The sequence below is a fragment of the Octodon degus genome, unplaced genomic scaffold (genome assembly GCF_000260255.1).
Source record: "Octodon degus isolate 3935 unplaced genomic scaffold, OctDeg1.0 scaffold00005, whole genome shotgun sequence".
Classification (NCBI taxonomy): domain Eukaryota; kingdom Metazoa; phylum Chordata; class Mammalia; order Rodentia; family Octodontidae; genus Octodon; species Octodon degus.
In genome coordinates this window covers 31024779-31048307 of record NW_004524581.1, presented here as the reverse complement: position 1 = coordinate 31048307, position 23529 = coordinate 31024779, and the positions used below count along the sequence as shown (strand labels likewise).

The 23529-nt window shown below is 53.3% G+C and overlaps 3 protein-coding genes and 1 non-coding gene across 5 annotated transcripts; 3 read left to right on the top strand and 1 right to left on the bottom strand.

The window, feature by feature from the left end:
* Positions 1–2966: 2966 nt before the first annotated feature.
* Positions 2967–16246, bottom strand: Vps52 (VPS52, GARP complex subunit). Of its 2 annotated transcripts, none has more exons than XM_004624246.3 (20): positions 15912–16246; positions 15032–15116; positions 13759–13811; positions 13514–13589; positions 13285–13352; positions 12849–13024; positions 12542–12692; positions 12235–12335; positions 12001–12133; positions 11807–11864; positions 11472–11605; positions 11001–11156; positions 10101–10219; positions 9728–9851; positions 9428–9523; positions 9234–9341; positions 9094–9159; positions 4183–4294; positions 3853–3971; positions 2967–3666 (listed from the first exon to the last, which is right to left on the bottom strand). In XM_004624246.3, the coding sequence occupies exons 1-20, from the start codon at positions 15999–16001 to the stop codon at positions 3520–3522; spliced, it is 2172 nt and encodes a 723-aa protein (XP_004624303.1). In that variant the 5' UTR covers positions 16002–16246; the 3' UTR covers positions 2967–3519. The 2 variants fall into 2 exon arrangements, with proteins under 2 accessions (XP_004624303.1, XP_023576751.1); XM_023720983.1 differs by lacking the exon at positions 15912–16246 and adding an exon at positions 15711–15794.
* Positions 6854–6960, top strand: LOC111818736. Its single transcript, XR_002822651.1, has one exon. It is a non-coding gene; the product is annotated as a U6 spliceosomal RNA (small nuclear RNA).
* Positions 16247–16346: 100 nt separating the features above from the next.
* Rps18 (ribosomal protein S18) lies at positions 16347–21749 on the top strand. Its single transcript, XM_004624247.2, has 6 exons — positions 16347–16408; positions 16880–16978; positions 21115–21201; positions 21278–21379; positions 21469–21560; positions 21634–21749. Exons 1-6 carry the CDS (start codon positions 16406–16408, stop codon positions 21707–21709), a joined length of 459 nt encoding a protein of 152 aa, XP_004624304.1. The 5' UTR covers positions 16347–16405; the 3' UTR covers positions 21710–21749.
* Positions 21750–21967: 218 nt separating this feature from the next.
* B3galt4 (beta-1,3-galactosyltransferase 4) lies at positions 21968–23510 on the top strand. The gene has a single exon (XM_004624245.2). It carries the CDS (start codon positions 22165–22167, stop codon positions 23293–23295), a length of 1131 nt encoding a protein of 376 aa, XP_004624302.1. The 5' UTR covers positions 21968–22164; the 3' UTR covers positions 23296–23510.
* The last annotated feature ends 19 nt before the right edge of the window (positions 23511–23529 follow it).

Here is a 23529-nt window from a genome sequence, read left to right as displayed (position 1 = left end):
GGCCCAGTACTTTTTTCTTTTTCTTTTGGTGGAACCGGGGTGAGTACTTTTTTCTGAAGGCTGTCCAATTTACCTGCTCCTCATCATGCCTTCTGCGCCGTACTTTCCATGTGCAAAGGTGGCCCTATCCATATTTACAAGATGGCAAAGAGAAGGATGCCCCTTTTCTTTTGTCTCCAGAACACACGGGCCCATTCAAGAACTCTGAAACTGATGCTAGGATGGGAACTCCACACACCATGGTATACAGCAATGTCAAGGAAATGTTTTCCACAGAACCAAATTAGGAAATAAAGCAAAGTGGGGGCACAAACGTAAAGAATTGTAGAGAAACTTTGTTTTTATTACTGTAGATTGAGTCCAGAAATGTTGTGGGTCACTACAGCCCATGGAATCACCTCCAAGCCCTTTTTATGCGACACTAGAGACCCCTTGCCAGACAGATGAAGGTCTTGGGGTAAGCACAGGGAAGGATACTGACCCAGCAGTCCCAGCTGCCCCTGCTCTGTGGAGTCTGTGTTTTGTCCTCAACCAAATAAATGAAGAAGTTTAAAGGTTAGTCATATTCTCCAGAAGTTACCAGTTTCAGGCTGGGGATCACATGGCCTCATATAAACCACAGAACACAGGATTTAAAGCTGAAAGTCTCTTTTGTTCGCTCTCTCTTTTTTTTTGGGGGGGGGGATAGTCTCATGCAGTTCAAGCTAGCCTTCAACTCACTAGTCCAGAATGGCCTCGAATTGGCGATGATCCTCCTGCCTCACCCTCTCAAGTGCTGGGATTACAGGCTTGCGCGAGCGCTCCAGGATTCGGGCTGCAAGCGCTAAAGAGCCTTTAGTTTGGTGGTTTGGGACACCAGTAGCCCGGCTCCATCCCTTGGCCTCTGCTGCCCTCTTGAGGTCTAGGTAGATATCGCGGCTCCTTTTCACGCTACTTGTCTCCTTTGCATTTTGGTTGTGGATCGCTGTTCCTGAAGGAGCCTTAGGTCAAAGGGTTACTTTGCGAGGGGGGCGGGGTTACATGTCCCTGAAAACTGAGGCTGAGGTTTCACTTGAATGCATGCAGGGTCTCCAAAGCTGTCCCGTAGTCTCCCTTTCACACCCAGCTGTTTGGAACGCGTGCTTCTGGGCTGTCTCCACATTTGGACTGGGGATGGGCAGGATAAGGAGACGGAAACTGTGGAACCTGGTGTTTGCGCGTGATGTAGCTGAGGAATGAATAACGCAGGGCCTCGCATACGCTGAGCGCCAACCAGAGGAGCCAGGTCCCTAACACCACGGAACCAGCGAAATAGCCCGATCCTTGGGTCTAACAAAAGATTTCAGAAAAGACACCTGGTCTTCGTATAGGACGTTAGTGGAGTTTTTTGCAAAACTGAAAGATTTTCAGAGAGCGAGAGAGAATGAATGAGAGAATATACTTGCAAGCATGAACGTGGGCAAGCTTCAAAGTGGCAGTTGCACTGAATGAGGTCTCAGGTTACCTTTGTGATGAGTGAACTGGGCCTTTCAAGGAATAGTCTTTCCCTCCTCCGAGGTCACTGTTCCCTTAGAGTTAAAAGGGGCTGTCCTGACCGTTTTTCGAGCCGGAGGCTTTTCCAACCCCTCCCCGCAGCTCTGGACTTTGCATAGGCCCTGGACCTCTCAGAGGCCTCGCAGAAGGTCACGTTCTCGTGGCCTAAAGCTTGAAACTGGAAGTCTGTATGGCTTTTATCTACAGCTAATGATTGAGAAAGTGAAGGAAAAAGACCTCGCCCGCCTGTCTCCAGCCTGCTTAACACTCCAGCCCAGTAGCTGTCGCCGGTCTCTGCGGTCCTTCCCAGGTCTCCAGGGACCATGATGCCTTCCCCGAAGGTGTCGGGGTCCCTTCTTTGGGAAGTCGCTGTCAAAGCAGCCCGCCTTTTCCTTTCCCAAATCCAGAATCCCTGGCCACGTCTGTCCTTGCGCTGAGCCCGGAATCAAAGGTGGACCAGCTGGGTCCCCAAGACCGACATTGAGAGGGGTGGTGAGGTGGGGCGCGGGGCGGTGCGCAGGCGACCCCGGGGCCGGCGCCGGGGGAGCTCGCGGACCCTGGATCCCAGCACGGCGCCTGGAACCCAGACCACCGTGGACCGCCACCGAGGAGACGAAAGCGGCGGCGGCGGGTAGGTCGGCGAAAGTCAGGGCCTCCCTCCGTCAGCCGGGACGTGCCCTCGTGGGTACTCGCGCCGCGAGCCCTGCTCCTCCTCCTCAAGCCGGCCCGAGCTCCCGGATGCCTCAGCCTCGGCTTGCTCGGACTCACGGTCCGACGCCTAAGAGCTGAGCAGCTTCGGAGCCAATCAGAACGCGGCTCTCGGGGATGGGGCGGAACCCTAAAAAAGGCGGGAGCAGAGAAGAGCCTGTGAGGGCCCAGCCGCGGCCGCTGCGGCAGCCAATGGGAGGCCGGCCCATTACCTTCCCCTAAGAACTTAAAGGCACCCTTGTCCCTCTAGTCCACAGTGTGAGCTCAGATGAGGTAGATGTACAGGCAGAAGCGGCAGGAATTCTGTCACACAGAAATGGCCAAGATGGATCTGTGTGGAGCCTGGTCCAACATGGCATGGGGGAAGAGAGTGGCAGGCCCTCCAGCGAGAGGCTGTGACAGGACAGCCACAGGAGCTAAAGGGCTGTGGGAGAGACCCGTGGAGTATGCTGGGGAGTCCCAAGGGTCCCTGAGGGCAGCGGCCTGGCCTTGTTCTCCAGCCCTGAATCATTTGTCCTCTGGTCACAGCTCACCTTCCACCAACAGTTGGTCACCTACGAAGCAGTTGCTCTCTGCACAATACATGGAAGTAGCTACAGGTCAGAGGGTACTTTTCTGCCTCTACTTTCTCAGTTCCCACCAGAAGAGCTGCAACCCCAAGAAGTCCTCTGAGAGGAAGTGACTCGAGAGAGATGTGGCCACCTGACAGCCCCAGGAGGAAGAAAAAAGGCAACCAGGGCTGAGGGTTGTGTCATATTAATTATTCGTTTTCTGCAGACTGACCTTAGAGTAATTCTCAAGCCATAAACAGGTTAGTGTTCAAGTTATTGAAGTCTTAGGTCAAAAAGTGACAGAAAATAAATTATTTGAGTGAAAAGACAAACAAAAGCAAACAAAACAAAACAACACCAAGTAACTTGAAGGCAGTCTTCCTGACTACCACTTCCAAGTTGAGTCTTCACACCTCAGGACATGGTGACAGAACTATGTGAGCAAGACACTAAGGCAGTGAAAGTTTCTGCTTGTAGAAGGAAGAGAGCCTTGGTTGTACACGAGCTGAGAAAGGTGACAAAACTGGGGAACTGAAAACAAGTCCAGGGGCAAGTGGTCTTGAGAAACCTAAAGAGGGGACGATTCTTCAGGACCCCGCCTCCACAGGGTCCTCTCGGGGAGGCTGGGCGAGGCATGTCAAAGGCCTAGGAGGTAAGGGAGACCAAAGGGCACCCGACATGAAGGGTACGGATGGCATAAGGGGTCCATGGAGAGAATCTCAGGCAGATCCCGGCAGATTCTGGTGCGTCAGAAGTTGGGCTTGTGTTTCTTCAGCTCCACCATAAGGTGGTGGATGTTGATGAGCTCAGCCCTGGCAGGCAGGGCACGCAGCTGGGGCTGGGACAGCACCCGGTGGAAGCGATGATAAACCTGGATCAGCTGGGTCAGTGCTCCCTGGAGAGAGAGTTAAGGAGAGATTCAGACTGTGGTTGGCGCTAATGCCGATGACAGGCACAAGGCAGCGCACATCCAGAACCATAGGCATAGCTGGAGTCAAAATCAAGGGTCACTCAGGTGACATCCAGGGGAAAGAGGAAAATAGAGATAGGAGAGGGGGGCATGCACAGGAGCTGCAGTTACCTGGATGATACTGGTTCCATTTCTGAAGTTGGTAAAACTCCGCATCACATCCTGACTCAGTGATTCTACTGATGACTTCCAGGAACTACCAAAGCCGCGGATCAGCTGAGTCACCCGAGCTGACAGCAGGGAAAAGTGTCAAGAGGAGCAGACAGGATAATCTTCCATCCCCTGAAGCCTCCCCCCAGCACAGCTGTCCTCCCCTTCAGCCCTCTTTTCTGCCCTTCCAGCCAGGTCTTTCTTGCTCTGCCCTTCCCCTATCATTTGCATCCCGTTCTTCTCACCCCCCTCCCCTTACCACTGACCCCCATGACCACACCAGCCTCATACCTTCCTCCCCCCGGAGTCGCTCAGCCTGGCCACGCTCAATCAAAGCCTCAGCCTCCTTCACAAAAGCCACCAGACCCCCAAATGGAGGAGATAATAACTCTTCGATGAATTCCTGGAGGACACACAAGCAAACACAGAGCTGAGTGCTCTGGGCAGGAGCAGATTTTCCCAATTCTGCCATCATGATTGCACAGGGACCAAGGATATGCCCATAACAAAGAGCTCAATTCTGAGAGGTCACCCAACATAGTATGGATCATCTCACAAGCAGTGGAGGAAATCTCCAAGAAGCCCCCTCTTCCAACACATGCTGAACTAAACTTGAGCTAGGAACAGAGCAACAAGAATCTGTGGTCAGGGCTGCCCAATGGTGGGCAGCTGGGAGAGGCAGGGCCACCAGAAGACAAATGGCCAGGGCTGCCCTGCTAGCCAGAAATTGCACTCCGGTCTCTTGGTCGAGTCTTAAAGAGGCACCAAAGTACAGCCAACAGATGCGAGTTTGAGACCAACCTGGACTACAAAGTGAGCTCAAGGCCAGCCTGAGTTGCAGAACAACACCCTGTCTCAAAAAGAAAAAAAGGAAAGAAAGCCATGGCCTTGGGCCAGGCTACAGCGCAGAAGCTGGCAGGCTCTGGTTCGGTCTCCACTTCTGGCTGCCGTGGGTGGAACACAGCTACCTGCTGTGGCCTTTCCCACGAGGTTTCTGCCTTGCAGCAGCCTGCCCTGGTCCAAACCCTCTCAAACTGAATCTAAGTACATCTTTCCTCTTTGAAGTTGTACATGTATGTTGTTCTATAAATGGGAAAGGTGGCAGATACACCTGGCATGTGCAAGGCTGTGGGTTCAATCCCTAGCACTGCAAAAAGGAAAACGACTTCTACTGGAACACATCTGAGCTCAACGGTACAAGCGCCTGCCTTGAAAGCACAACATCCTGAGTTTGATTCCCAGTACAAAAAAAAAAAAAAAAAAAAACACATCTGGGATCTATACAGTCAATATAAAATAAGAATGTAGGCTATATAAATAATTCTTATCCTTTTAAATCTTTTTTTCTTTTTTGGTATCAGGAATCAAACTCAGGACCCCATGCTTGTCAAGTAGGTGGTGCACCACTGAGCTACATCCCCAGCCCAAAAATTCTTACAAATTTTTTAAAAGAATTAAGAATTATCCTAAGGCAACCCACTTGGGTCCCCTTCCATCCCTCTCTGGAACACAAGCTTTCTTTCTCCCAATAAGTATATTCTGCTCTTAGGCTGTTGTTCCTGGGATTCATTCTTTGGTTTCAGAGAACATGAACTCGCTCCAGTTTCTTTCCCCTATATCACTTTCTTTTTTTTTGTGGAACTGGGGATTGAACTCAGGCCCTTGCGCTTGCCAGGGAAGCACTTATTCCACTGAGCCATCTCCTGGGCCCCTCCCTATATCACTTTCAAATGATGGGCGTTTGTGGCTTTTGTTGTTTTCCTCCTCCATGCCGGCTGGATAGGCTTTGGGGGAGTTGGGAGTTCAGAGAGGCATCTGGCTTCCCTGCCTTCTCCTGTTTCTGTTGCCTCCTTTGTTTCACTGAGGACTGTGGGCACCGCAGTGGGAAGACTGCTGCTAGCAGGGTGAAGTCTTCACTGTGCTTTGCAGGGACGCACTGTGGGCGTGGCTAACCTCAGTTCTTTGTCTCTGTCCCAAGATGTGACCATCTCTGTTAATGTGGTGCCACAGGGGAATGAAACTCCCAACCTGAGGGCTGGCAAGATAGCTCAGCAGACTAACCTCCTGCTTTGGCAAGTGCAGGGGCCAGGGTTCGATCCCTGGTCCCAAATGAGTCCTGGTGTAGTGGTGCACGACTAAAATCCCAGCGCTGGGGAGGCTGAAAACAGGAGGATCACTATGAGTCTGAGCTGCACTATACCAAATACATAAGTGAAAAAAAAAAAAAAACCAAAAAACTCCCAACCTAAAAGACACCTGGGTCGAGTCTGTGTTCTTTAAAACTGAAGAATGAGGGCCAGCCAAGTAGCTCAGCAGATTAAAGTGCCAGCAACTGCACTTGGGCCTCTTGGCAGAGTACAGGGTTCGATCCCCGGGCCTGCCTCTGGCCCTGCCCCCAGGGCACACTGAGACAACAATAGTCTGAGACTGGGCGCGGTGGCACACACCTGTAATCCCAGCTCTTGGGAGGCTGTAAACAGGCGGATCACTAACAAGTCCAATCTAGTAGTGAGACCCTGAACACCCTGTAGACCCTTCCCTAAAAATACAATAAATAAAACCAAAGAATGAATTTTAGTAACAACAACAAAAAAGAATTTTAAAAAAAAAAAAAAAAAAAGGGCTGGTGAGATGGCTCAGTGGTCTAAAGCGCCTACTTAGAACAAGCTTAGCAAAGCACAGGGACCACGGTTCAATCCCCAGCACCACATGCCAGCCCGCCCCGCCCCCTGGTGGGCTGAGCTGGCCACACACACACACACACACACACACACACAAATAAATATTTAAAAAATGTCAAATGTCATGATATTTACAAAAAAGAAAAATCTGCTTGGCTACTAAACATTTAAAATACTTTCTTCTTTTTTGTTTTCACTGCATAGCACTTTACTCAGCAAGATCTGCCAGTATAAAATTTTCTGATCAGGAAAATGTAAATCAAGGCCTGCATGAGAATACAGTGCTCTCTTCACCAGCACATGTACTAAAATTGGAACGACACAGGAAGAGTAGCATGGCCCCTGCGCAAGGAGAACACAGAGATGGTCTGATAACACCACACTAGACAATGTGGCACAGGAAGTTTGCACGTATAGCTGGTAAGGAGGAAACTGGTACAACCACTCAGGAAAACAATCTGGCCCTGTCTCTGAGAAGCTGGCCTCCCGGCGGGCGTGGCAGCACACGCCTGTAATTCCAGCTCTCAGGAGGCCGAAGCAAGAAGAGCCCCATAATTATGCTTTGAGTTTTGTTTTGTTTTTTTTTTAGCTAGCCCAGGCTGCCTCAAAGGTGGGCCTGGTGAGGCTTTGCGAGCAGGGAATCCAGCTGCAGTCCTACGTACCCGACTGCACTTGCCCAAGTGGTGCTTTAAAATACTGTGCTATCTGGTAAGCCCCCGAGTGGTTTTTTTTTAATGTATTTAGTACAGGGTCTACACAGTCTCACTACACAGAATATATTTATTGAGGGAAAGAAAGCTTCTGTCTGAGAGAGGGACAGGAGGGGGGCTCCAAGAGAGGGACGGGAAGGGGGGCCGAGCAGGTTGTTCCCCCAGATCAGACTCATAGTGATCCTGCCTATTTTTCAGCCTCCTAAACTCTGGGATTATATGATGCGCCACCACGCCCAGTCTCAATTGCAGTCTCAGGGAGCCCCAGGGGAGGGGCCGGCATGGCAGGCAGGCGGGTTGAACCCCCAGCCCCTGCATCTGCCTAAGGAGGTGCTTGAATCCACTGAGCTATCTGGCTGGCCCACGTTTTGAGTGATTTTTTTTTTTTTTTTTTTTTTTTGCGGAACTGGGGATTGAACTCAGGCCCTTACGCTTGCCAGGGAAGCGCTTATTCTACTGAACCATCTCCCCGGCCCCTTGAGTGTTTGTTGTATATTACAGGTCGGTGCCGAAAGAAATGACGAGAAGGCCTGATGCAGGTAGCTTCAGAGGTCTCACTGAGATTAGCCTCTCTCCAAGTGAGCCCAGAGCCTCAGTAGCACCTCACATTTATTGAGGGGTGAAGGCAGACTAAGGAATGTGCATAATTACCTAAGTGAATACAGCTACTATCTCTATTGACTTCCACCCTTTGCCTAACACTAGGTTCACCCAAATGCTAGCCCATAACATCCCAAGCAAGGGATCAAAGGACAGGGCGCCTGCAGGAGAAGCTGTTAGCTGCTGCTTTGGGTCCCAGCTTGCTGGGAATTTGCAAACAGACAGCAACCCTCCTCAGGCTCAGTCCAGTGTTCCCTACTCTCTTGGGACATCAGGCTTTTGTCTCAAAACTATATCTCTACAAGTGTTTTTTTCTACTGAGCTATCTTCCTGGCTCAACCCTTTGTGTTTTTTTAAGGGTCTTTCTGTCATTTGTTTGAGACAAGATCTTGCTATGTAGCCCAGGTTGGCCTTGAATTCAAGGAAACCCTCCTGCCTCAGTCTCCCAAGTGCTGGGACCACAGGTATGCACCCCTACACCCAGCACATAGAGCTACTTTTTTTTTTTTTGCAGAACCGGGGATTGAACTCAGGCCCTTGCGCTTGCCAGGGAAGCGCTTATTCCACTGAGCCATCTCCCTGGCCCCCACATAGAGCTCCTTTTAAAGCACGACCATGGAAGAAAACCCCAAAGGGTAGGGGAAGCAAGAGCACATGTAACACAACAGTTAGGTCGACAGTACCTCTGCAGGAGAGGGAGCGGGTGAGGCGAGAAGGAATCGGAGTTTGGTGTTTTTGCTAAGGTGCTGTTCTCGGGCGGTGTGATATGTTCATGTGTATTCATATCATTTGCAATAAAAGAGAGCATTAATGACAGCATAGGCTGGCCAAATAGCTCAGCAGACTAAAGCACCTGCAAACAAGCGCGGGGGCCAGGGCTCAATCCCCCGGGCCCTGCTGTGCTAGCCCTGCCCCTGGAGTGTGCTGAGACCACAATTGAGACGGCATGGAGGGGCACACTTGTACTCCCAGCTCTTGGGAGGCTGTAAACAGGCAGATCACTATGAGTCCAATCTACTAGTGAGACCCTGAACACCCTGTAGACCCTTCCCTAAAATACAGGAAAAAAAATGACAGCATATTGTGAGTTTAGGGCTAGAATAACTCCAATTCTGGGTATCCATGATCCACTACGCCATACATCCTTGAACTCCACACAATAAGCTCAACATAGCACACAAATCTGTCCCCACCTTTTCCCACATCCTTACCTGTGTCCGAGCATTGAGCAGCTGCTGGAAACTCTCAACCTCTTTGCTGTCATCCGCAGCCCGCTCCTGCGGGGAGACAAGGGACATGTTAGGTCTGGGGACAGCAGTCCTCCACGCGGGCAGCCAGGCAGGTGCCTTACCATAAGCACGCCCAGCATCATGTCGTAGTTGTTAATCAGAAACACAAGCTGCTCCTTCCTGGAGGAGAATTCAGCTGCCACCCGGAGGACAAAATTCTCCACCTCCACCTGGAAAACCCAACAAGTGGAAGGGATGCCAAAAGCCAGCCACCCAGGCCTCTCCACACGGCCGTGTGGCTCCCTCTTGTCACCACCTGGAGCTGTCCCAGCAGCTGCATGGTCCGCTCATTGGGAATTGTCTGGTTGATGCTGACAAGGGCAGAGGAGAACTCTGCATACCGGCGCGTGATCTAGAAGGTGGAACAACCGCTGGCCACCACGTCCACGTGCCGGCCACCATGTCCACGTGCCCGCCACCCTCCCCTCCAGGACACCTACGCTGCCCTCGTGCCATGTGGCCTCGTAGACCCAGGGCCCCACAGGCCCAGTGCCCCACCCCCTATAAAACTTCAAGCCTGTCCTGAGACTCCTTTGTCACGCTCGCCCTCACGCACATAGTGGGGCCGTGTATCCAGCCCCCCAAGGCGCTGGGGGTCAGTGCTCCGCACACTCTGCACATTCATCTCCAGGATCAGCTCAAACCGCGGCCACAGCAAGGCAAGCACCTGTTCCCAGTACCTGTGGGCTTAAGCAGAACCAGAGGTCAGCTGGTAAGGTGCTTGGGCATGGAGGGTGAGGGGGACGGACTTCCGGCTAATGGTGGGTCCTGGGGTGTGGGGAAAGTGAGCCAGAAAGCAGTGGCTGCCTCTGGAGCACCCTAACAGGAACAAGAGTCAACGACCTCGCATCAGAAGCCCACGGTCAGGCTGGAGCTGCACAAGCCTAAGAGTTCAGCCCGAGGGGTAACAAGGACCAGAACTGCCTGACCTGTCCAGCGCTGGGACCTCCCTCTTTGCTGCAATGTTTCGGAATCGCAGAACAATGTGGATACAGAGGAAAACAGCAATGGCATCGTAGCAGTCGGCCAGGTAGGACTCCAGGTGTTTCTGTGGTTAGAAAGCAGGGATGGGATTGGAAGCAAGTGTGTTAGGCTGTTTTTCCCAGCAGCAATGGACGAATAAACGAATGTTTCTCTAGGGATGAGGCCCTGGGCAGAGAAAGACCTAAGAGGGAAATGTGCCCCCTTCCCCGGCCACTCTTCCACCTGTCCACTGACCCTGGTCTCTGTCCCACCTGCCCACTGACTCTGGCCACTGTCCCTCACAGATCATCAGGATCACAGGCCAATCACAGCACAACTATGAGCTGAGTGGGCCTCAGGATCAGAGCAGCAAGGTTTAGGAGCCCTTTTTCAGGTGCTTTAGCCCAGGGTAGGATGGGAGGCCCCAAGGTTTCTTTTTTTCCATTTTTGTGGAACTGGGGATTGAACTCAGGCCGTTGCCCTTGCCAGGGAAGCACTTACTCTACTGAGCCATCTCCTCGGCCCAGGCCCCAAGGTTTCGAAGGAGTCCACTCTATCTACGTACAGGGCTAGACATCTCAGACTGTCACAACTGCCCACTAGAACCCCACCGTGCCATCAGGGCTAAGAGGCATAAAAGAACAGGATCAGGGGCTGGTGAGATGGCTCAGTGGTCTAAAGCACCTACTTAGAACAAGCTCAGCAAAGCACAGGGACTGTGGTTCAATCCCCCAGCACCACATGCCAGCCAGCCCTGCCCCCTGGTGAGCTGAGCTGGCCACACACACACACACACACACACACACACACACACGTAAATAAATAAATAAATTTAAAAAAAAAAAGAACAGGATCAGGGATCTCACCAGGGTCATGCTGAGTGTTCGGCCCATGACAGCGTGGAATAGGTCATGCGCAGCAGGGCCAGACACAACAAAAAATTCACAGATGAAAAGATATTCACGACAGGAATTGTCTAGGAGGGCGTAGTGCTGGCTGCGGAAGAGAGCTTCAAATGGATACTAGGAGAGAGGCAAAGAACACTAGGAACTCGGCAACCATGGGGAAGGGGTTCAGCAGACCTGTGCCACTCAGCCACAGGCAGGGAAAGCACACCCCGAAAGGATGCTGAAGAGCTGGAGGACCTGGGGCCGAGACAGGACGCGGCCACACTCCTCTGCCTGTCTCCTTCGCAGCAGGCCACAGCCATGGGACCACCGCTCCCGTGTCTGAGGGGGTCACCCTGCCGGCTGAGGTAGAGGAGGTCCACCCGAGGCCTGGCCTTCCCTCCCCAGGCACTGAGTCCCCTTCCCAGGGAAGCCTGCTCCTCTGCACACCCTCTGCTCTCCCCGCTGGGCCGTGTGGGGCACCAGGATGGGGGCCTCAAGTTCAGTGGGGGAGATGACAGAGCCTCGGGTCCCCAGGGTAAAGATGGTATTCCTGCTGCGGAGTGATGGCTTTGAGAAGAATCGTGCGGAGGGGCAGAGTCAAGGAAAACGAGCAGGCCGGTCCAAATACTTCGGATCTGCAGGACCCTAGGCAGCCCGACACAGCCCCACCTCACCCGCATCTGCAATGGGCTTCAGGGAGTCTCTATAGCCCCGGAAATCTAGTGGAGAACTATGTGTTAAATGACGTGTGCCCGGCAAGAGGGTCCCCGGCTCCAGGATATCTTTCTTTGCCGTATCCTCCACACCCATGAGGTCATCCTTCTCAGCTACTTCTTCATACTAGAGAAAGCACAGAAAGGTACCATCACCATCTCTTCCCACAGAAGAGAAAAACGCTGCCATCCCTCCTCACCAGGTGACATCTTCTCCCAGGCCCTGTGCCTAGGGACGCCACTCACCGGCTTGTGGGCCTCACCTGCACCTTCATGAGCCGGCCCAGGTAGGAGCGGTAGTAAGACAGGTAGATCTTGCTCAGCGTCTCCACGTACTCGTCCCTGATCTCCTTCGCGGTTGCTCGTTCATTGCCCAGGAGGAACTGGTAGAAGAACCTGGGGGGAGAACAAGTCAGCCTCCTTGCACCACCACAGGCCCCCTCGCTCGGCCGCTCCAGAGCTCGAAGCCCACCCGTGCCCTGCCCTGGGACGGCGACCTGAACTTCAGCAGGGCTGTCTGGGGGATCTGGTAGTTGGTCATGGGTTTTCTGAAAGAATAAATCTTCTGGAGGATGAATTCTCGGATCTTTGCCACTGCCTAGATGAAGGGACCAAACAGAAGGCCCTTTTACTGTGCAGGAGAAACCAGAGGTAGTGACACACATGAATCACTGGAGAAATAGACAGTGAAAACTTGAGACTTTCGGGGAACCCAGAGAGGCAAGGATTAGATCTGTGGGCAGGAGGCAGGGCACAGTTCCTGGAGAGTCCAGTTCTAGTCTCAGGTGCCCGCCCCTCCCCCACCTTGACCCGGAGCCGATCCAGCACGCCCCTGACATCTGCGCAGGCCGCCGTGCCTCTGGCTTCCTGCTCTCTGACTGCAGCTCCCTTGGCATCCAGCTCCTGAAGCTGCTCCAGGAACCGGGGCTCGGTCACCGGAGCCTCCAGGATCGCCCTGGGGAGCAGGGAGGCGCGGGCAGATTAGAAGACGCAGGTGCATCAAGGTCAGAAGGGTCAACACATCCACTAACTGAGCCAGGAGCCCCATAGAGTGTGGGGCAGAGCCCCCCAGCCCATCCACCTGCTATGACCCTTCAAGCCAGTGACTCACGTGACCAGAGCCGAGGGCACCACCAGACCATCAACCAACTCCCCAAGTTTGCCCCGAACAGCCTGGCGGTTCCGCAGTCGAATGTTCATGGCTCCCGACTGCTCCTGCAGCGTCCGGATCTCGGAGCTGATGGAGCTGAGGTCACTCTGAAAAGCTCCCAGCATCTGCTCCATGCGCTGCAGGGAGGACAGATGTGCCTCAGGGGTGGCAGGGAACAAGTGGGCCACTCTAGTACGCACCAGCCCATGAGGGTGGCAGACAATGAGGTGTCCCAAAGGTCACAGGGAAATAATATTAATTATAGCAGTGGAGAAAAAGGCCGCTGAGGGCATCCAGAAGTGCTCTCATGTGTGCCCGCCTGAGGCTGAGAAGCCAAAGCCTGGCGCCAGAGGTCACCATTCAGGTGAGACGGAGGGCCTACGGGCTGCGTTCTCACCTCCAGGACAGCATCGCAGGCTGTGATCTGGTTGTGCAGAGACGCAATGTTCTCGCTCTCCTGGATGTCTGAGCCCCAAGAGTCAAGGGCCTGGGGTGTAGGCAGAGATCTTCTCCCAGGTCTCTGCACGGCACCACAAAGCTAGGCAGAGTTCTGGCCCGCAGGGCAGTCTGCAACTGCACCCCATACAGTCCCAGTAACGCCATCCCTTCTCGCCCCTGGAGGATACAATCCCGAATGGACTTCTGCTCTATCTGCTGTAGCTCCAGCTCAACCTGCTTTGAATAGTGACGGAGATCCACACCCTGGGAAAACACAGAGAAGGCAGGTCAGGAGGAAGTCAGGGTGAGGGGATCCGGGCCAGGGCCAGGGAAGGGCTGCAGGGTAAGGGGACATTACAAGAGCAAGAGGTATTTTTCTCCTTTGGGGGAGGCTGGGTGGAGTGGGGCAGGCTAGTGGAGTGGAGAACCTCACCGTTTTGAGAGCTTCCTTTACTAACTCATCCTCCAGATTTGCCTGAATGTGAACTGCAAGCAGAAGGTTATTAGAAGGGGCCGGCTCCACAGCGCCCTCCCCTCACTGAGCCGCACAGCAGTCCCTGCCTCCTTCCTTCTGGCCCGGGCCTTGAAGGTCACAGGTCCAGCGGCCCTCAGACGCAGTTTCACTTTCTGCCACTTCAGTTACTGGCTGGTCAATGGCAGACCCAAAATACTAAATGGAAAATTCCAAAAATACGTGTGTGTTTTAAATACTGCACCATTCTGAGTAGCTTGATGAAATCTGTGTCGTCCTGCTCCATCCCACCCAGATGTGCGTCATCCTTTTGCCCAATGTGTTCATGTTGCACGTGCTACTGGCCTGGTGGTCACTCAGATGCCTTCCTGGTTATTAGACTGACCATCCATGTAGGAAGTACTTACATTCAAATGATCCTCATTCTACTTAAATAATGGTGGTAAAGTACAAGAGTAGTGATTCCAGCAACTGAATTACAGTATATTGCAGTAACTGTTCTGGTTTATTTTATTTCATGTTATTTTTTGTTTTTGTGAGGCAGGGTCTCACTATGTAGTATAGGCTAACCTTGAACTCACTTCTGTAGCCCAGGCTGCCCTCAAACTCATGGTGATCTTCCTGCCTCAGCCTCCCAAGTGCTGGGATGACAGATACGCACCACCATATCCGGTTTATGGTTTATTATAGTTGCTGTTACTCTGACTGTCCCTAATTTATAAATTAAACTTTATCAGCTAGATGTGATGGCACACAGTTATAACCTTAGCCATTTGGGAGACTGAGGCAGGAGAGATTACAAATTTGAGGCATGTGAGGCAATTTACCAAATCTTGTCCCAAAAATATAAAAGGCTGGGAATACAGCCCAATGATAGAGTACTTGCCTAGCATGTATGGGCCCTGGGTTCAAATCCCAGTACCACAAAATTAATAAACTTTAAAATTATAGTTATAGATAATTAGGGGAAAACATAATATCTCTATAGCTTGTATTTATTTATTTTCTGTGGCCAGCTCAGCTCACCCTGGGGGCGGGGCTGGAGTGGCTGTGGTGCTAGGGATCAAACCTTGGTCCTTGTGCTTTGCCTTAGCAGCCGTTTTAGAACGCTGAGCTATCTTGCCAGCCCCAACCTCTAGAGTTTAGTAGAAGGAGTTACCTACTACAGGACTGGTGCATTATTTCTAGACGATAAGGGAGGTCTATTCTGCTCCCACCCCAAAACATCACTTACCATCCACTTCATCCAGGATGAATTCATCAGAGGTGATATCCAACTCCCCAAGTTGCAGTGGCTCCTGGAGCCCAGGACCACCTCCCTGGAGAAAGACAAGTTAATGGAAGGGGGAATCCAAGGAGACTAGAGAAAGGACAACATAACTGGATAGGCCCAATCTTTCAGGGGAGGGGGAGGGACACTTTTACCGGGGAGCCATAGTCCTGAGTCAAAAGAGTCCAATCTCACAATTTACTCCTTCTACTGCTACTTTGGGCTGATGAATATGGAATAGTGCTTAAAAGAAATTCAGGCACCTCATGAAAAGTGAAGGTGTGCAAACGAGATTAGAAATCGTAGTGGACAAGGGAGAACCTGCATTTGAATTTAGGACCCATAGGCTCCTGATACCTCAGGCATTCTATCACCGAACTTCTGGGAGCCTCGAACACATAGTGCGTCAGGCCTTAAACACATTGCTGTAACACTAAGACAAGCGACACGATCGGTCCCATCAACTCCGCTTCGTGGGTGTGGAAAATGATGGCAGCGGGAGGCTGGTCACCTTGCCCCGGACACTCAGCGTGCGAACGGCAAAGCCGCAGTCTGAAGCCAACTAGTCTGGCTCCTCAGGCCGTGTTCTTAGCGTTTGCACTGTCTCCCTTCTCTACCAAAATATGTGAATGGGAGACTGAACCTGTGGCCCGGAGCCTGAGTTTCAGCCAGCCGCATCTCCGCTGAGGGCCGGGTCCCAGCCCAGGTAGGGGATGGGAAGCCAGACAGGTGTCACCACCCGTAGCAGGGGAGAGCCAGCCCCCGTGCCTAAGCCCAGCCCGGCCTTTCTGACACAAGGACGACCAGAGGCCACAACGCAGCACAAGCAGCCCCGCGCTCTCACCAGGGCGCCCTCCTCTTCCTCCAGATCTGAAGCCCCAGCCCGCAACACCAACTCCCGCGCGGCAGCCGCCATGGTCGCAGCGGCGGCCATTGCCCCGCCGCCTCACTTCCGGCAGCTGTCAGTCCCACAGGCTGCGCTGCCGGGGAGAACTACAAATCCCAGCGTGTCCCGCACAGTCCGAAATTGTTCCTCGCGCTTTCCAGCTCCGACCACGCCACCCAAGTGGAGATGGGAATCGGCAGTCCTAAGCACAGTCTCGCGTCGGCACTCTAGAAGCGCACACGCCCAGGAACGTGACCACGGTAAAACTAGACAGGCCGTACCGGAAGTTGCGGCGACCAATTTCTCAGACCTCAACTCCCGCTAAAGCGGTTTGCGGAAGTGCTTTTCTTCCGTTACTCCGCCTCTTCCGCCCAAAGACTATATAAGGGCGTGACGTCACATCCGCTCTCTCTTCCACAGGAGGCCTACACGCCGCCGTTGCCGCTGCCGCCATGGTAAGCCTGCTGTCCGTGCTGGGATCCGGCAACATCGGAGCCTGGGCAGGGAAAGCTTGCTGTCGGAACACCGAGGATGGCCTGTTTTCAGGGCCTGCAGCTTTCCGTTTGGCGCTTGGATCACAGTCCTGGGATGGCACAACCAAAGACTTGGGATTCCGGGGAGCGGGACCCGAGGAAGGGTCACTCCTCGGTCGCGCGAAAGTGCCAGAGGCTTGGGCGTGTGTGGCGACCTCGCCACTCAGCGTACTTTTCCAACAGCCGACGTGCGCCTCCCAGAGTTCACATTTTCTCAGGCTTGATCGTTTTGTGTTCCAGCTTTCTGAGCCCTGAGTTTGTTGTGTGAGAAGGCGGCGGGGTCGTTGCTCCCAGTGCGCCCTGCGTAATGCTCTGTTGGAGGTGGTTTGCCTTAGAGAGCCTCCGGCTTGCTGCTAGTTCAGGGCCTCTGATCTCTCCCCTGTGCTCTTTCAGTCTCTAGTGATCCCCGAGAAGTTCCAGCACATTTTGCGAGTACTCAACACCAACATCGATGGGCGGCGGAAAATAGCCTTTGCCATCACTGCCATTAAGGTAAAGCAGGATGAGGGGACAGAACGTCAGCGAAGTTTAGGTTGTCCCAACGTACACTGTAAGAGAGACGGGGCTGAGGAGACATAACAGTTCCATCCCTATGACTTCAGCTCCTGGGGTAAGAGAAAAATCAGTAACTAAACTTCTTGGGACAGTTACCTGCAAAAGCGGGAGAGAGATCTGAGGTAAAGCCAGAACATTCACACAGGCAGGAGGGGAATGGCTGCAGCTGCCTACAGATTGCCTCAAGTTTTCTTGGATCATTAGTTTGGAGAGGTTCTCTCTAGAAAGTCTTCTCCAGTGCATCACAGTGGCACTTTCTAGGTAATTTATGGTCCCTAAAACTTGGGTGATTCCTATACATCCTGAGGTGAGTAAAACTCAACAAATAGGAAGTGTGAGGTTGAAGTGAGGGGTGTGTGAGCAGGGCTTTTACCCAGATCTCAGGCCTCCTCAGTTGGACTGGGAGCCAGCATTGGTTTTGCCTTAACTGCTGTTGAAATGGTGGGTGCAACCTAAGAGGCTTCACAAAGGCTAGGAAATTCTAGACCTTCTAAATGGGGGCTTTTTTTTTTTTTTTGTGGAACCCTTGCGCTTATCCTACTGAGCCATCTCCCCAGTCCACTTCTTTATTTTTTTAATAAAAATATGCAATTGGGGAAATTAGTAGTGTGCACTGCATGGGGCTGGCTGGCTCTGTATTGATGACCATCCCCAGCTTCTGGTGTTCACCCGGTGTTAGGGAATGGGTGGTGGACCAGCAGTACTGTCACATGCTTTTGAGCAATTAAAGGTGAAGTGGTAGGTTTTTTTATACAAGGGATAAATATGAAGGGAGCCTGGTTAGTTGGAGGAATGCTCCCACAGGATTGGTACAAAAAATGTACAGAGTAAAGCATAGTCGTGATAAGGATTGTCATGCTTACTTCATTCAGTAGTGGAGGCAGACATGAAGTAGTGAGGTAAAAAGATAAAGAGTGACCAGTATGTAAGTCAGCCTACAGAGTCGTTGGGGTTTTTTGGTTTTGTTTTTTTTTTTTCTTTTTTTTAATGTATTTAGTACAGGATCTACAGGGTCTCACTACACAGATTGGACTTACTGATCCTCCTGTTCTCAGCCTCCCAAGCGCTGGGATTACAGCACACGCCACCACGCCCAGTCTCAGTTGCTGTCTCAGAGGGCCCTGGAATGAGATGGGGCCAGCACAGCAGGCCAAGGATCTAACCTTAAAAAAAACTGTCTCCCATTGTCTTGGTGGAAGACCTCCAAATGATGTATAGGATGTATGGTGATACAACTACCAAATCATAGAACTGTAACTCCCAACCTGCTAGATGTCCAGAGCACCAAGTTTGTGTTCATAGAGAGGCAATTTAACCAGGGCATGTTTGGGCACATGGTAAGGGACTGCTGTAACATCTCTTAGTGATCCTGATGTCCTGTTTATTACTGGGAAAAGCTGTCCCTAGCTTCAGTGAGTATTAAGATTTTTGCTAGGTGTGTGGAAAGTCAGACATCTCTTTAACATGAGAGGACCAAAGCTTGGGGCAGGGAAATCAACAAAAAGGAGATAGAGCAGGGATAAGGCTGTGTATGTGGGCAAGAGGGATTCTTTCCAAAAGTGTGGCTAAGGAAAGTGCCTTAAACCAAGAAAGCATACACTGGAGTTACGGGGGATGATAAAATTTGAGAGCATAGAGAGACTTGAGGGTATACTGTGCCTCATGCCTTCCTCAGTGGTGGTTCATATAGGATCTGAGTGACAAAGCCTGGACTGAAGTTCTGATGCTCCTGCCTCAGCCTCCCAGAGTGCTGGGATTACAGGTTTGGGAGACCGCACCCAAATGCTTGCCATGCTCTAAGGGCAATCTTCTCACCCTCCCTCAGTAGGTATGGCAGCAGCATATTTGTGGGTTACCTGTAAACTTGAGGATTTTGGGTTGGTCAGTACCTGGGAAGTGCCTGGGGCCCTTAAGGAATCATTACCCTGCCAAGATTCCAAGTTTATTATTGTTATTGTTGTGTTTTGTTTTCCGTTTTTGCGGTACCAGGTTGGACTCGGGACCCTGCACTTGCCAGGCAAACATTTATTCCACTGAGCTATCTCCCAGGCCCCCAATGTCCCCACGAATAACTGCAAAGTTGATACAGGTTCTTCTGTAACATGATTGGGACCTTAGGTCAAGCCCGTATCTCTGGTACTTGTTATTGTGGAGACTGAAGCAGGATTGAGTTACCTGTCACGTAGCTTTTTTTTTTTTTTTCTTTTTAGCTCAGCCCACCATGAGGGCAGGGCTGGTGCAGCATGTGCAGGGAATCGACCTGTGGGCCCCAGCACCTGCCTAAGCTCTCCTAAGCAGGCACTTTAGACCACTGAGCTATCTTGCCAGCCCTGTCAGCTTGATGAATAGCAAGACCCTGTATCAAAAAGTAAAATGAATGACTTAGAATAAAGGAGACTTGATCAGAAAAAAAAAAGAAAGGTTGATGCGTACACCACTCCCCCTGTACAGTGAATGTCAAGTATGCAGTTGTCACTAAAGAAAAATTTGAGAGGGACACTATAATGTGCTGAGTTAGCCAACAAAAATTTCTCAGTTCTGACAGCTAAACGTGTCAGCAGAGCCATGCTGTGAAGAGGCCAAGAGCCTGACTTTGTTTCTTCCTAATGGTGATAGTCCTTGGCTCTGGGCTTGGAGCTGCCGCCCCCTGTATATGCTCAGGTTCTCCAGTCTTTGGATTTAGGGTCCCTTAATCTAGTGGAACCTAATTGCTTTGGCAAAGAGGATATGAAGTTACACCATTAGGGCCCGAGTGGGTATCAGTGGGGGGAGCGGTTACGGGGTCCAGGGGATCACCCCCACTGGCCATGAGCCCAGGGCCTTCTCGTCGGGCTTCATCTGCCCGGAGCCATGCCAGCTCACTACTGCTAACTCAATCTTGGTTCATGAGTTCAGGTGATGAGTGCCTGTGATGGTGTCACTGTGTTATCACTGATACGAACATTAATTTAAGCTTCTTTTGGGTATGACTTAAGCAGTTAGGCCCCTAGATTAAGGGTGCTGATGGTTCCTTTCTTTTTTTTTCTTTTTTTTTTTTTTTTGCAGAACCGGGGATTGAACTCGGGCCCTTGAGCTTGCCAGGGAAGCACTTATTCCACTGAGCCATCTCCCCGGCCCCTTGTTTTTTATTTAGGACAGGGTGTAGTGGGTTTCACTGCATAGATCAGACTCATAGTGATCCTCCTGTTTACAGCCTCCCAAGTGCTGGGATTAAGGCTGTGCCACCTCTCAGTGCATCCTGTGGGCAGGCTGGCATGGCAGGCCAGGGGTCAAACTCCTTGCCCCTGCGTCTGCCTAAGCAGGTGCTTTAATCAGCTGAACTATTTTTTTTTTAAAGATTTATTTATTCATTCATTCATTTATTTTGTGTGTGTGGCCAGCTCAGCCCACCAGGGGGCGGGGCTGGCTGGCATGTGGTGCTGGGGGATTGAACCGCAGTCCCTGTGCTTTGCTTAGCTTAGCTTGTTCTAAGTAGGTGCTTTAGACCACTGAGCCATCTCACCAGCCCTGAACTATTTTTTGATCATTTGTGATGATAGGAAATTTCAGTCACTGTTGGCTTATCCAAAGAAGTGTGACCCTGGGGCCGGGGAGATGGCTCAGTGGAATGAGCGCTTCCCTGGCAAGTGCAAGGGCCTGAGTTCAATCCCCGGTTCCGCCAAAAAGTGTAACAAAGAACTGTGACCGTGAGAAATCCAAACAACTAACACTTACACTTGGATCAACCCCATTAGATGCATTTCTGTTTTGGGTTCAGACCTCATCTTGAACAAAGTAGTCTGGTGGGTTTTTTGGTTGTGGTTTTTTTTTTTTTTTGAGACGTCTACAGTAGTTGAGGATGACCTTTAGTTTAGCAGCAAGGTTGCTTCAGCCTCCCTAGTGCTGTAACAGGCATGTGCCACCACACCTGGATCTCATTTCTGTTTAATGGTTAACAACAGCAAAGGTGGGTGGGGTAAGAGTGGTTTGGGAAGCTGGCACGGTCTGGACTGTTTTAGGTCCTACCTTTTGAACAGCAGGGTTATAAAGGAAAGATTGAACTCGAGCCTGATTCTCAGACCTCTTAACCTCAGGGTGTGGGGCGAAGGTACGCCCACGTGGTGTTGAGGAAAGCAGACATCGACCTCACCAAGAGGGCTGGAGAGCTCACCGAGGATGAGGTGAGCCTGAGCGAGGGCCGGCGCGGCGGGGCGCCTGGGAGGGGGCCGCTGGCCTGACGGTCGCGTCCCGCCTTAGGTGGAGCGCGTGATCACGATTATGCAGAATCCTCGCCAGTACAAGATCCCAGACTGGTTTCTGAACAGGCAGAAGGATGTGAAGGATGGCAAGTACAGCCAGGTGTGTGGTGAGGCGGGCTTTGGAGTGGGGTCCCAGTGAAAGTGGCCGGGGAGGGACCCGGGACCCACGACCCCCACCTCCGCATCCAGGTTCTAGCCAACGGTCTGGACAACAAGCTGCGAGAAGACCTGGAGCGGCTGAAGAAGATCCGAGCCCACAGGGGCCTGCGCCACTTCTGGGGGTGAGTAGGCGCCTCCTGCCGCCCCTTCTCGCCCGCCGGCCTTTCCCGCCGTGACCGTGGCCTCTTTCCACAGTCTGCGAGTCCGAGGCCAGCACACCAAGACCACCGGACGCCGCGGCCGCACCGTGGGTGTGTCCAAGAAGAAGTGAGGCTGCAGGCTTGCTCCGGCAATAAATAGTACATATACCTGCAGCTTCGAGTGTCCTTCTCTTTCTTTTCTTCTCTTCGGCAGGAGGGCCCGGCGGAGCTGCGCGCTCTGCTGCCGCTCTCCCTGCCCTCTCCCGAGCGCCCTGTGGTGGCACCTCTGCAGCGCCCTTGTGTCCCCGCCAGGGGCGTGGTCACCGCAGCCCCAAGGGGAAGCGCACCGCGGCGGGCCGTTACGCAGGGGTGGTGAGGCGGGCGCGGACGTGCTCGGAAGGTGGGTTTCTGGGGAGAGTAGGGCCGCTTGCGCCCAAGAAAACCCTCGGCATCTCCGAGGAGGCCGCGGGCCCGCCTACTTCCGGTAAAAGGGAGGGGCGGGCAGACGCGGCGGCAGCGGCCGCCATGGCACCCGGGTCCTCTGAGCGCCTGCCCTCCCCTCCAGATCCGCCCGCGCTGGCCCACCATGCCCCTCAGCCCCTCCCGGCGCCTCCTCCTGGCCGCGCTGCTGCTGGTGATCGCCTGGACCCTCTTCGGGCCCTCGGGCGTGGGTGAGGAGCTGCTGAGCCTCTCGCTGGCGTCCCTGCTCCCCGCCCCCGCCGCCTCGGGTCCCCCGCTGGTGCTCCCCCGCCTCCTGATCCCCAACCGCGAGGTCTGCGGCGGCCCCGGGGCCCCGCCCTTCCTGCTGATCCTGGTGTGCACAGCCCCCGGGCACCGCAACCGGAGGGACGCCATCCGGGCCACGTGGGGCGGCCAGCGCCAGGCACGGGGGCTCCGGGTGCAGACACTCTTCCTGCTAGGGGAGCCCCAGGGGCAGCACCCCGCCGGCGGCACCCAGGGAGACCTGGCCCGGGAGTCGGCAGCTCAGGGTGACGTGGTGCAGGCCGCCTTCCGGGATGCCTACCGCAACCTCACCCTCAAGACCCTCGTGGGGCTAGAATGGGCCAGCACACACTGCCCCGAGGCCCGCTATGTCCTCAAGACAGACGATGACGTGTATGTCAACGTCCCCGAGCTAGTGTCGGAGCTGATCCGGCGAGGGGGCGCCTGGGAGCCACCCAAGAGGAACAGAGAGGTGGCTGCCTGGGAGCAGCGGAAGGGCAAGACTGCGGGGGGTCGGCCAGTGCCGCTTCTGTACCTGGGCCGGGTACACTGGTGGGTGAGGCCTTCGCGGGCACCAGGAAGCCGCCACCTGGTATCAGAAGAGCAGTGGCCTCCCACCTGGGGCTCCTTTCCGCCCTATGCCTCCGGTACGGGGTACGTGCTGTCATCATCCGCTGTGCAGCTCATTCTGAAAGTGGCCGCCCGGGCACCCCCGCTGCCCCTCGAGGATGTCTTCGTGGGAGTGAGTGCGAGGCGCGGTGGCCTGGCCCCCACCCACTGTGTCAAGCTGGCAGGCGCCACCCACTATCCCCTGGACCGATGCTGCTACGGGAAGTTCCTGCTGACCTCGCACAGGCTGGACCCTGGACAGCTGCGGGAGGCCTGGGAGCTGGTGCATGGGCCGGACTCAGATAGGACTAGCCCCTTCTGCTCCTGGCTCCAGAGGGCCACGGGCATCCTAAGGTGTCGCCTCATGGCCTGGCTGGAGAGCTGAGTGACTGCGACCCGCTAGATGTGGGTACAGCAAGCACCCCCAGGCCGAGGGGAGGGGCCCTGGCTGGCTATGGCTCACCAGAGACAGAGGAAGGAGGTAGCCTGGCTTGCCCACCCGAACCCCAAAGTTGGTCTCGGAGAAGAGAGAAATAACATTCTCTCCAGCCAAGACTGGAGGACAACAGCCCCTCAATAAATTTGGTTTCCCCAACTGCACTGTGTCTTCCCCCAGACT

Coding starts and splice junctions, on each gene's coding strand:
- B3galt4 (XM_004624245.2), top strand. CDS start 22,165: ATGCCCCTCAGCCCCTCCCGGCGCCTCCTCCTGGCCGCGCTGCTGCTG.
- Vps52 (XM_004624246.3), bottom strand. CDS start 16,001: ATGGCCGCCGCTGCGACCATGGCGGCTGCCGCGCGGGAGTTGGTGTTG. Junction 13,353..13,513: donor GCAGAAGTCCATTCGGGATT/GTATCCTCCAGG, acceptor CTTGGGGCTCAG/ACATCCAGGAGAGCGAGAAC. Junction 3,667..3,852: donor ATGGAACCAGTATCATCCAG/GTAACTGCAGCT, acceptor CTCTCTCTCCAG/GGAGCACTGACCCAGCTGAT.
- Rps18 (XM_004624247.2), top strand. Junction 16,979..21,114: donor TTGCCATCACTGCCATTAAG/GTAAAGCAGGAT, acceptor TCTTAACCTCAG/GGTGTGGGGCGAAGGTACGC. Junction 21,561..21,633: donor GGCCTGCGCCACTTCTGGGG/GTGAGTAGGCGC, acceptor CTCTTTCCACAG/TCTGCGAGTCCGAGGCCAGC.